Here is a 13,139-nt window from a genome sequence, read left to right as displayed (position 1 = left end):
CTGTTAAAGTACAAGATGAGAAAGTATAAAACTTCCTGTAATTCAACAGTTAGGAGGAAGCGGCCCCTGTTTTGTTTTAGGAATTGATGTTAAGCTTATAATTTAATGCATGGAAACTTTGATAGCTAAAGGTTGCTTCATCACTTTTAATGCAATATGCACAGTCTTCCTGATACTACTATGTTAACAAATGAATATCTTTCTCACAGATATTTTTTCTTTCCAATCAGAATGCTGACTTAAAGAAACAGCTTCATGAACTCCAAGCCAAAATCACAGCTTTGAGTGAGAAACAGGTAGGGAAGGCGGGGACACATTTTTAACATTGTGTTCTAAAGATATGTGTGCTTGAAGCTTCTAAGAGAACTGCTGTTTTTCTTCATGTGTGAAAATAAGTGTGGGCAGCCAGACACAGTTTAATTTTACTTGAGCTGTTTATCTATTTTTATTTTTGGTTGAAGTCAGTCTCTAGAGTATCCCATGAGTATATGCTACTGGCAGATACCTAAAAGCACTGTGGCAGGCTGCCGTTAACTGTTAATTAAACTGTAGTTTGCCCATAGGGGAGGGGGCAAAGAAAGTTAGTGGATGTATGTGACACGGATTCCTGTGGCAGCTGTGCCTTCCTCGCGGGTTTCAAGGTTTGAGATGACATTTAACTTATCAGGTAGCTCTCTATGTAGGTCTTCTGTTCTAAGTGTTGTCAGACTTTTATGTTAATCTTTATCAGATGCTGACCTACTATTTGAAAGCTCTTTGATGGGAATTTGTTAGGCTCACTGTGTAGGGCAGGAGAGGAACATCTTGTGTTTTGTATAAGGTAAGTGCTGCTGGTAACTTGGTAGCATGGCTTCCGCTTTACCAACTGAGGCAGTTCCTGCCACCAGGTGGAGTGCAACAGTTGTACAGGTCTGTGGTGGTCTGGTGAAGCATCCTCTTTCTTCTTTCTCCTCCCTCTCTAGCTGAAAGAACAGTTTCTGTCTTGGAGTGAAGGGTAGATAGCTGAACTAGTTGACAGTGCAGTGCTGGTGAAACCTTGCTGAAGAGTTTTGACAAAAAGGTTTTGAGTAACTTTGAGTTTTATGTTGTTGTCTAAACAATAGCAACAAATAATTTTTTTCCTGCAGATTTCTAATCGTTTCTTTTCTTCCACTAAATGGAGAAATAAACTTTGAGAACCAAAGATGAGTTAATCTTCTAAGCTGAGAAAAGCACTGATTTTGATTCCTCTCTCTTTAATGCTTTCCAATCTTGTCTCTCTACAGACAGGAGGCATTTTAGATTAGGAGGAGCTGGAGTAAAACTGGGAGGTGATGGGATGCAGAGGCAGAGAAACAACTATAAGAAAAAAAAATGTAAACATGACTTATTAGTATGTTAGGTTCTCTAGACTGAAGTGTGTTGGTGACAGTGTCTGGCTTTAGAGCTCTGTAAGTTCTGAGCCTTCTTATAGGTTCAGGGTTCCTTTGACAAGATGCCAACGAATAAGTCACTTTTACTGAGTTTCATGAATTCTAGTAGGGAGAGAAGTTGAAAATGATTAGTGGAATAGGGGGTGGGAAATGCCTTTACAAACTTAAAAGAACTCAAGGCTGAGTTTCAGGGAAATGGGGCAATCAGAGAAATTTACATTTATTTAAAATTTTTGTTTGTGACAAGTGATGGGAAGGTTTGTATCTTAGTTACTGTTCTATTGCTGTTAAGAGACACCATGACCTAGGAAAGCATTTAAGTGGGGGCTTATTTACAGTTTCACGGGCTTAGTCCCTCATCATCATGGCAGGGAGTACGGTGTTGGATAGTAATTAAAAGCTACATCTGGCTTATAGACAGAGAGGATGGACAGAGACACAGAGCTGGAGAGACACAGAAAAGGGATGGTGAAAGGAAAGGAGGGAGGGGGAAGGGAGAGAAACTGGGCATGGCTTTTGAAACCTTTAAGGCTGCCCCCAGGGACACACTTCTTCCAACAAGGCCACACCTTCTTTTTCTTCTAATCCTTTCAAAGAGTTCTTTTCCCTGGTGACTAAGCATTTAAATATATGAACTGTGGGGGCCATTCAGATTTAAATCACCAGTAACTTCTTGGTCCTTAACTGATCTTATTTAGAGAATTGTAGTTGCCTTGTTCATCAGCTGACAAAAACATCTAGCATTAGAAAGCCCTGAAATACAGTCTTGTGTATTTGTATTTGCTTAACTATAAAATAGCCTCTTGATACATTAGGACAGGCAGGGTTTAAAGAAGGAACACTGTCAAATGTGAATGCTGAACTGGGTGTGGTGGTGCTCCCCTGTAATCTCAGCACTCTGGGAGGCAGAGGCTGGCGGATCGCTGTCAACTCAAGGTCAGCCTAGTCTACAAACCCAGTCCAGGGTAGCCAAGGCTAAGCAGTGAAATCCTGTCTCAAAAAAACAGAACAAAAACGTGAGCGCTGGCTCTTAGCATTCCAACAGGAAACCTTGCTGGTTTGCATCAGGTTATAGTCTAGAAGAGTTTTATTTTATAGTGAATTTTAATGCCACCTGTTTGCTTTTTCTTGTCAAGAGATTACTTAGACTTTGACAAAACTTTTCCTTTCACTTTAGTAACTAAAACGTGAATTATCTTATTGATATGCTAATAGTTTAATGTTGTGTTTATGTTGTGAGAAAAAGTTAAATACAGAAAAGTCTAGAAAATAATGTCTTAGTTACAGCTAAAGACTTAACCCTTTGCCATATTTGCATCCAGTTTTTTGTGTGCATTTGTATATATCTATATTTAAAGTTAATTGTACAAATAAAATATAAACATTTATTTTGCTTTATTAAAGAAATACAGCATTGCAGATAGTCACCAATTCTTATATTAAACATATTAGTTCTTATTAATTAATATAACTTCAGTCTTTGATAGTTAGTGCCTTTTTGGAAAAATGTGGTCCTAAAAATCAGTGAATTAATTTCCTTGAATGCTTGTTTGGCAGTTTCTAGTGCTTTCAAACTGTAACTTGAGATTCCGGAGTTGAAATTCTAAGGTGGATTTAGAAGGCAGCTTCACCTAAGGGATTCAATTTGTGTCTGATAGTTTTAACTCAAAACATTCTTAGACTCAGTTGGCTAAGTAATCTGTATGCTCTGTAGTCAGTTAAAATCATGGTTTAGTGACGTGGAATAGCTTCTCACACTCCTAACACTCCTATCCTCCTAACACTCCTAAGCAGTGTTTAAGACTTTATCTGCATTACAACTTCATCTTTGTTCTCTGTGTATGTAAATGTGTTATCTGGAGAAAATGTTGGGAGGTAGTGATTTTACATAATCGTTGTTTTTCCCCCATATTCTTCTGTGTGTATTTTAAAAATCACCATAGTACATATGTTTCATTTTAAAAATAGGAGTAAACAAGAAACATTATTAAAAAAAAATAACACCAATCTCTGGTCTGTACCTGGAGTAATTAGCATTTGAAAACTTTGTGACAGTTTCATCATGATAGATGATCCACTCTAATCAGAGATTTCAACTATTTTGAACCATAGTGAGGCCAAAGTGTGGAAGCAGCACTTCATTTCCTTAACAGGATTCAGTCTCCTTCCGCACTCCCCCTCCATTCATATCTGACAGCAATGTGTGGTCTGTGGTAGAAGAGAGAGATTCTCTGATTCTGGAGCCAGAATGCTCAGTTGCTTTGGTGGAACCCAGGGCTGTGTGCATGATAAGCAAGTGACTGTCAGAACTGCACTGCCTACACCCTTAGCCCGACAGGGAGTCTCAGCCTATTGAAGGGTGTCCCTCGTCCCCAGGAGGAGTTAGGCTGAAGGTGGTATTCTTGCAGTTAGGTGTTCGCCGCCTTGGTCTGCAGCCTACCTCTCTGGTTTCACCTCACTGCCGAGAGCTGTTACTTCTTCTGAGAGCCAACCCCGAAGCTCCTTTCTCCACTAATAATCTCAGTTAAGCCTTTTATTTACAATCAGTTTTGTCTGTGAGTGGCAAACCCCACGTAAAGATGAGTTAGACAGGCAAACTTGTGCTTCTCTGCCATCCAAAAGTGGACTAGGCTGGAAACAGTTTTTCATATGGTGTCAGCGACCCAGGCACCTCCTGTTCTTTGCTCTGCCATTCTCAGCATGAAGTTTCACATCAGAGTCCAAAATAGCAGCTCCATCTGGTGAGAAGGGGGAAATCATCAGAGAGGGAGCCCTTTATTTTTAAGGATGTTTACTGTAAGCTTTTTGTACCACTTTCAGTTAAATCCCCTTGATTTGAACTTAGTCACATGGCCTCACTAGTTGCAGGGAAGACTGGGAAGTGTAGTTTATTTCTGGAGGCTGTGGCCAGATAAATTTAGGCACTGTATACTGCAGCTAAACACAGTTCCTACCACTATAGCACACCACAGTTTGTGATTACATATTTACTTACAATTATTATTTTTAAAATGTCTTACTAAATGATTTCAAGACATAGTCCTGACAGTGAGATTGGGGTGTTTCTGACTCTTGTGTCCTCTTGGGACCCTTTTCCCCCTACTGGCTTGTCTCACCCAGCCTTGATTTTAGGGAATGTGACTGGTCTTATTGTGGCTTGTTGTCCTGTGTTTTGTTGATGTCCCTGGGAGGCCTGCTGCTTTCTGGGGGGGAGATGGAGTGGGGTAGGTCTCAGAGAGGGGAGAAGTGGGGGAACTGGAAAGAGTGGGAGCTGTGGTCAGGATGTATTGTATGAAAGAAGAATAAGTAGGGAATTTATTTCCTTCTTTATCCCTAGTGTAATATTTCTTATAGTATTATCCCTTTTTATTTGTTTGGAGAGAGGTAACCCATGCCAGCATTTGTATACAGGGTTGGGGCACCTTGCAGGAGTGGTGGAGTGGTTTTTACTACATTGTGAGTTCTAGGCTTCGCGCTCAGGTTGTCATGCTTGGCTGCGGGTGTCTTTACTCCCTGAGTCATCTCACTGGCCCTTTTATAGTATTTGGCAGAGAAAAGTGTGTACCACAGAAAAATATTTTGTATTTCTTAAATAAATTTTATCTGACAGAACTTCCCTATTTACAGTTAGTTGTTGTTGTTTTTTTTTTAATTTTAAAGAGCAGTGTCTTGTTGTTGTTTTTTTTATTTAATGTATTATGAAAATTTTCTTGGTTTTTGAGTGTTCTTTTATTTGTTTGTTTTGGGGTCAGGGTCTTACTGTGTTGCCCTGTAGGCAATTCACTATGTAGACCACATAGGCCTCAAGCCCAGATTCACCTGCCTTTGCCTCCTGAGGGCTGGGATCAAAAGTGTGCATCACCACTCTTGTCTTGGAGTGTTCTTTTAAAACATGATTTTTTCCCACAGCTTCAAGTGTTTGTCTAACTATTCGTAATTTAAGACAGTTTCCCTGTTGATGGTAGTTTTCCCTTTTTTCCTATTACGAGTATTTTTTATGATTAATACCTTATGTAAATCTGTTGTTACTCTGATTGCCTTATGTAAATTGCTAAATATGGGCTCAATGTATAGATCAGCTCTTATCATAGCAGTTCTGTATAACAAACTAGTTTTACTGAGTGGCTTATAATAATATGCTTGTAATAATATGCTTATTTTCAGGCTAGATCTCGAGTTTCTTGATCCAGGATGGCTTTGGCCAGACAGGCCTGCTTTTGTTTTTGGGTTGACTGGGCCTTGCCTCCATGATTATAGGAATGCTTATGTTTACCTTAATGTGTTTATTTTGAGGCCTAGTATGAAGGGACTGAAGCTTCCTAGGCATATTTATTTCATGCTTTGTCACTAGAGCACAAGGCCAAACTACCAAAATTCATGCTGAGACTCTGCTGCATCAGACTGTTATCATTCTAGTAGTCATATTGAACCATGTGGTCAAGGACTTGCAAAGTTATAAAAGAAGTGGCTGTAAATTTTAAAACATAACTGAAAATAATCCACAACTACATTTGGTCAAAGAACATAACTTAAAAATAAATAACAAGCTAGTCATGTGCCAGGAGGTTGAGGATTACCTCAAGTTCCAGGCTAGCCTGGGATGAAAACAAATGGGAAGACCGATAGTGCATATGTTTTTCATATGCAAAATCCACACACAACACACACAGACAGAGTGGGAAAGAGAGAGGGACTAACTGAGCAGAAGAGATGACCAACAATAGGAGGAGAGGAAGGATGAAAGCAAGTAGTGTGCAGGGAGTGGATATTATTAAGGTGTGATGATATATTCTTGTATGAAACTGCTAGACTTGAAATTTACTGAATGCTAACAAATTAGTAATAAACAATAAATAATAATAATAATAACCCTTTTTACCATATACTTTTCCGAATAACCTCCAGAGAAAGCGTTCTTGTGTGAACCGCATGTTTGAGCCCACTGTTCTGCAGAATGCGCTCAGGGGACGTGTGCTGTATGTGCCGCTGCGCAGATTGTTGTTATGCGCTCTATGCTTATCTGAGTTGGGTGTTCTAGAACTTGCTGTTTGCCATTCGGGGAATCTTAGTGATTTGTCTTTTAGTTTTGTTTTCATTTTACCCTTCTTTTTTTCTTATTATTTTTGGAAAGATAACATCATTCGTTGTTTCTGTTCTCCCGTAAGTTTGTTTCTGTGACTGTTAAAGTTATTCTGTTACTTCACATAGGTTAACGCGGTAGATGAGGTACTTTTCTCGCTTTAACAAATAGTTGACATGTATGGCAGCATTCTCAGTTGATCATTTTAGTAAAATAGGTTCTGAAGTCTTAGAAAGGTCTCTGTGTCTGCTGTAACTAGATATGTTTCATATGCATAGAACAAGCCAGTTGTGGTGGTACACTCCTTAAGTCCCAATATTTGGCAGGTGGATCTCTCTGAGTTCAAGATCAGCATGGTCAACATAGTGAGTTCGAGGCCAGCCAGAGGCTACAGCCTGTCTCAAAAATAAAATAAAATAAAATCCTACACTTGTAACATAATTCAAGCCAAGTCACTGTATCAGTTAGCTTCATGCTACTATAGTGAAATGCCTGCGGTAATTAATTTAGAAGTTTATAGCTTTATAGTCCTAGAGCCCTGTGCTGTGCCTCTCTAGTGAAGGCAGCACATCCAGCAGGAGCACAAGGCACCACAAACTGTATCACAGGAGAAGAAGCAGAGAGAGAATGAGACTGGATCTTAGTGACTAAACCGTACCTTCTGAAGGCTCATCACCTTGCAGTAGGGCTACCTACCCTGAGGATCAGGCCTTTCCACTTCACTTTTCGTGCCATGGATGATAATGTGCGACAAGAACAATGGTACGTGGATAGGAATAGGGGCCCTAGGAGCTTATTTCCAGACTTTGTAGTGGGTTCGTTGTTAAGGTTTCATAGTTAAGGCATTTAAGTGCATACCCTTCCTCACTTATGGGAGATGATCTGCACGGCAATGCCGTTAGCAGTCAATGAACACGTGTTTGTTGGGTTCATCCAAATTGGGGAGTGTGAATTCTGTTTAGATGGGATTGCTGCCTTTAGCTGTAGTACTCACTGCATCTTTGTAACTCCTTCATTCTTATGTAAAGCCCTGATTTCTGAGGGGCTGGAGCATCCACGTTTAACTCAGGCATGAGTGCCTCTGTGCAGTGTACACGCTGAGACATTGCCTTTGCAGGTTAGCCTTGGCTGTGCAGTTCATCACACCACAATCCACGCCAGCATATTCTTTATTCTTCTTTAGGTAGTAAATTGCTTTGTAGGATTTTATCTATTAAATGTTTTTGGAAATAGGACATTAAGCAGAATAGTTAATGTTTCTTTCAGTTCTCATTGATTTGGGGTTGGGTGAATTGGTTACTGTGTTCTAATATTGGCAATCTGATACTGACTATCTGTAGTTTGAATCAGTATCCATAGAATGTTCCCTCATTCACAAATTGTCTAGTATGATTGGCTAATACTTTTAGAATAATTTGGAAGTGTTATTTCCTTAGAGACATACCTTCTTATTTACCCAAAGCTTGCACATTCCCTGAGATTCTAGCTCACGTCTCCTGTGTATCATTTATGTGGAACTACTTGGCCATTTGTTTGCTGAGTTTGCTGTCACTTGTGTGCCTAGGATACCAGCTCCTGCTTTGCATTTAATGTAGGAAATACAACATTTCAGATTTCTTCTGGGGAAATCTTATCAGCCTGTATTGGGCAGAGATGGAGGAAAGACTTAAACACTAGCAGCGGATGTGAAGACTTTAAGGCTGAGGTTTCAAGAGTGTGACATATGTAGTTTCCAGTGCTACATTATCTAGCCCGTCCTTTTTACTTTTATTCTTGTAGTGTAATTGTCTCCATTGCCAGTATTTTATACTTGTCTGGTTAAATATTTGGTGACGTGTTGGAGAGAGAAGCTTGGTAAGAACATTGCTCTTAACCTCTGAGCCATCTCTGCAGCCCCCAACCTGAACTTCTTAACCCTCACATGAAGTGTGTTATGAGCTGACACAGGCGGCTGGACTTTACAAGATATTCTTTGCCTCTTTGCCGAGCTCCTCCTTCGCTTAGAGCAGTTGCTTCAAGCCAGAACAAACCAAACCAGTGCCCATTTGGGTGGCACTGTAAGAACCTGGACCTTTCTGGACCTGTCTGTATTTCAAACGCTTAGGGACTCTGGCTCTTTGACAGCATAGTTCTAAGCTGTGGCTGTGAGTGGGGTGTAACAGGTGTTTTTCAGGAGGCAGTGTAATGCTGGCTCTACCTTTTAACTATGTTAGGGTTAATTTGTGCCTTTGATTTCCCCCATTTTTTCCCTGTTCTCTACAGCACACACATACTAGGCTTCAAATTCTCTTGTAGCCAAGTATGACCTTGAACTTCTGATCCCTCATACCTCAAATTTCCAAGGACTGCAATTACAGCTGTATAAAGTAATAAATGAGTCTGAGGTCACCTGTCCTGGAGTCTGTCTCCAGTATTGCTACATGACTTCTGTATGAAAGTCATCACTCTCCACCCCATGCCTGCCCTTTTACTGCAGCCATTCACGCATGGTCATCTAGACTGAGCAAACACTTTGTTTCTCAGTTATACTTTATTATTTCTTCAACCTAGGGTATCTTTCTACCTTCCTTCCTTAGTGAAAACCTATGGTCACTGTCCTTGTCCCAGGAGAGTGTGGCACAGAAATTGCCAAGGGCGGCGTCTTACAAACAACTGTGGATAAGGTAGCTATAGCGTGATGTGTACACGTTAGCTCTGTAGGCATGTTATGGAGTATGCTTTAACTGAATGGAAAAAAAGCCTAATTTTTAAAACATGAACATTATAATTCCTTTTAAAAATATTAAATACTAAGCAAATCATTTGTATTTAGATGTATTGTCATTTATACTTAAAGTATAGGAACGCACTCAAGGTTATCTAGTTATTTGATACAGGAATTCTCAGTGCTTTCTCTAAGAAATGAGATTCTAGAGAATAACCACAGAAACTTGTTGTTCTTAACCTTATATGTCCTTTTATTGTTTGAATTTAGTTTTGTAAGGAATATATGCTAAATTGTTTTTTGCTATTGTTTGTTTGTTTTGTTTTGTTTTAAAACAGATCTCAATATATAGCCCTGGCTGGCCTAGAACTTGATATGCAGATCAGGCTGGCCTTCAACTCACAGAGATCTGACTGCTCCTTAGTGCTGAGATTAAAGGCACGCTGCCTTCAAAACCGTTGGGAGTACAGATAGGGAAAATCACCCATTTAAGTGAGTGTGTGTCTTTATATGTGTTGGCAGATGGCTCAGGTTCATTTTTATAGATTGAAACACCTGGGTGACGAGCGCCCATGTCAACAATCAGAGCATTAATATCACCGCAACAGTGTTGTACCTTCTTCACTTCACCCCTGCCCTCCCCAGAGACTCTCTAACAGTAGAGATTCTCTTAGGGAACTGGGTCTACACTTTTCTGTCTGATGTATTCTGTTTAACCTTGTTGATGAGATTACATCTATTTTGATGTCTAAAGCTTTTGAAATAATTATAGATTCACAGGAAGGTACCTTTTGACGCTGTAAATCATTAAAGAGTGGTTTGTTGTTTCCAGGATTTTTCTACTTCAGGATCTGTTGGTAGTGAAATTTTTTTTTTTTTTCTTTTTGGAAACTAATAGTCTCTTGCTATATATGGTTTTTGAATAACTCTTATCATACATCTTTAACCATTTGCTTGATAGTCTCCTTTCTTTATATTGTGAGCTCCTGTTAACTGTATCCTCTTTATCTTCTCCCTGCCGCCCCCCCCAAAAAAAAACTTACTGAATGATGTTTTCACACAGTGGTGCTTAATAGTTTAACGCAGTGGGTATTGTCTACCTTTCACCGATCAGACTAAAACCTACTGAGTTCTCTGACTTGGTTTTCTTATTTGTCACCATCAGGTAAAAGGTAGTCCCTCTGAAAGTGACTGATGCAAGTGGGCTCAGTATTTCCTGTCATGAGAACTTGTGTGAGTCTCTTAGCTCATCAGCTCCAAAACACCACCAGGACCAAGGAATGTTCCGGTCATCTTTCTTTGCCACTCACAGCCTGTTTGCAGATATGATTTCTTGACACAGGATGGCTCTTGAAGCTCAGTCTTTGCATCTTTATACAACAACGTCATCAGTGAGAAAAGCCCTATTTTTTAAGTGTCTTTTCCAAAGAGCAAGGAAAACTTTTAATTAGAAGCCTGTCATTAGACTTTCCATCTTGTTGGTCACACCTCTGCCTCATGCAGACAATTAGCTCCTGGTAGGAAGCGTTCAATAGTGATTAATAACCTAAGCTGCATATTCACCTCTCTGGATAGGCAAACAGGATTGTTTTTTTGTTAGGAAGGAAGCAGATGGGATAGGGAATAATAAAAGCCAAAAAGGTAATCAACATCGTCTCTCTTTCCACTCTTGTAAATTAGATGCTGCATATAGATAAAGATGTGTGTGCTCACATACCATAATTTTTCAGTAGCCATTTGTGCTCAGCACGGGTTCTGCGGATTATTTTACAAGTCTTACTTTTGCAAGCCCAGCTATCAATATGCTTTTAAAGCAAAGCCATTTTACTGTTGCTAAAACAATACATTATTAGAAAGTTGATCTTTTCCAGAAAATAATGCAACTTATTTCAAATGTGAATTACAGATATTTTAAGCTAGTCTGCAAACTGTCACCATCATCATATTATGCTGTTGAAGCAAAGGAGCCAGGTGTCTTTTGCTTACTAGTGCCACCACACTGGCATTTCAGGAATGCCATGGCTTAGTAAAACCCACATAGTGTTTTCATTTTTTAAAAAATGTTGAACTCTAAATGACAGACCAAGTCATACATCGTTTTATTTCTTTTCCTGGCAAATTAGAGTGAAATAAAGCAGACAGGAAGCAGTTCCTCTTTAACTAGTGCCCTTTCATCGTGCTTGGTTAGTTGAGGGGCTGCCTTGCAAAATTCCAGAAGGCGTCTCCAGAGGTGATTTGCTCCTGTTTCAGGAAGCAGACACTGGGTGAGTCACAGGGTTCGGGCAACCTTCTTTATACCGGCTCTATCTGTAGGTGACGGTGGTGACTGGTTTCCCTCAGTTATAGCCCCAACATTCTTTTGCTGTAAAAACTGAAGCTCCAGAATATTTCAGTTGATGTGTTTGTCTCCTTTCCTCTTGTCCCATCTTTGTTACCTTTTAATAGAACCCCTCCAGCCCTTTTGCAATAACAAATTATGTCATTTTAACCAAAGTGAGTTGTAGTGAGTTAAAGGTAGAGATCTGTCGTTGGCTTTCCCTTATCCAGTGCTCATGTCTTCTGGTGTTAGGCAAGTGAAAAGCTCCTTCCCTTCAGAAGGACAAAGGAGCCCTCTTTCAAAGTTTTATTGTCTGAGAATTTAGTGAAGCTGATGGAATATGAAATGCTCTTTTTCTGAGCATATGATTTAATTTATTTTGGTATAGAAGTTTGTCATGAATTCAAACAATTTTACATAAGATTTTGAGGTAATCCAGAATTATTATCTTTAACAGTGGAATGGTAGTAGGTTTATTCTTTCTTTCTTACTGTTTGTTTTTTTAAGACATGGTCTCTCTGTGTAGCCTTGGCTGTCCTGGTACTCTCTCTGTAAACCAGGCTGACCTCGAACTCATAGAGATCTGCCTGCCTCTGCCTCTTAAGTATTGGGATTAAAGGTATGCACCACCACTGCCTAGCTGCTTTATTCTTTTTTTTTTTAATAAAAGATTATTTTATGTATATGAACACTTTTTATGCACAGCAGAAGAGGGAATCAGATTTCATTACAGATGGTTAGGAGCCACCATGTCGATGCTGGTAACTCAGGACCTCTGGAAGAACACCCAGTGCTCCTAACCGCTGAGCCATCTCTCCAGCCCTACTCTCTCTCTTTCTTTCTTTCTTTCTTTCTTTCTTTCTTTCTTTCTTTCTTTCTTTTCTTCTTCTTCTTCTTTTTTAATTGCACTTAGCAATTCAACTTTTCCATGGAATATTTATTTGACTTAAAAAAAAATCCATAGTACTGGGTTAGAAAAATAGCTTTGTGGTTAAGGGCATTGGCTGCTTTTCTACAGGATGCAGGTTCAGTTCTCAGCGTCCACATGGCAGCTCACAACCATCCATAACTCAGGGATAATTTCAGGGATTCAGTGCCCTCTTCTGTCCTCCACAGACACTGAACACACAGGTCCACAGACAACATGTAGGCAAAATACTCAGCCACATAAAATAAAAATAAGCAGTAACTTAAAAAAAAAAAAAAAGATCTGTAGTGAGTTGTGTATTGGTGGCTCACTGGGTGTAATCCTAATACTTGGGATGTTGAAGTAAGAGGATGGAACATTTATGAAGAGCCTTACTATATAGTAAGTCCTATCTCAAAAAAACAACCAAGATTGAGTGAACTCTTCCCACTCTAAAAACCTCCAAATCAAGTCCTGATGAAAGTCATGGTTGGAAGCTGTTTATACACGTCGTCCAACACATTCAAATCAGATCAAATCAAACATAAAATAGATTAGGGAAAACACTCATAGACATGAGATTAAAATAAATATATTTTTTTTCCTAAATAGAACACATACCTACCCTACAACTGTGGACATCCTGAGATACTGACCCAAGAAATGAAAGCCCAGCTTTGCACAGACACTTATGAATGACCACAGAAGCTTATTTGTAA

At 39.5% G+C, this 13,139-nt stretch overlaps 1 protein-coding gene across 18 annotated transcripts in view; it reads left to right on the top strand.

Annotated features, from left to right (window-relative positions):
- Nucleotides 1-13,139, top strand: part of Phf21a (PHD finger protein 21A) — a 183,770-nt gene that overhangs the window by 46,178 nt on the left and 124,453 nt on the right. For 11 of the 18 annotated variants that reach the window (XM_060371584.1, XM_060371582.1, XM_060371583.1 and 8 more), the window contains one exon: nt 210-296. In XM_060371584.1, the coding sequence (XP_060227567.1) occupies nt 210-296 (87 nt within the window). The remainder of the gene's footprint in view (nt 1-209; nt 297-13,139) is intronic. The other 7 variants (XM_021639309.2, XM_021639310.2, XM_021639308.2 and 4 more) reach the window with 1 other exon arrangement.

The sequence above is a fragment of the Meriones unguiculatus genome, chromosome 18 (genome assembly GCF_030254825.1).
Source record: "Meriones unguiculatus strain TT.TT164.6M chromosome 18, Bangor_MerUng_6.1, whole genome shotgun sequence".
Classification (NCBI taxonomy): domain Eukaryota; kingdom Metazoa; phylum Chordata; class Mammalia; order Rodentia; family Muridae; genus Meriones; species Meriones unguiculatus.
Note: the sequence above shows the minus strand (reverse complement) of the source record. Positions and strands in the feature narration are given on the sequence as shown.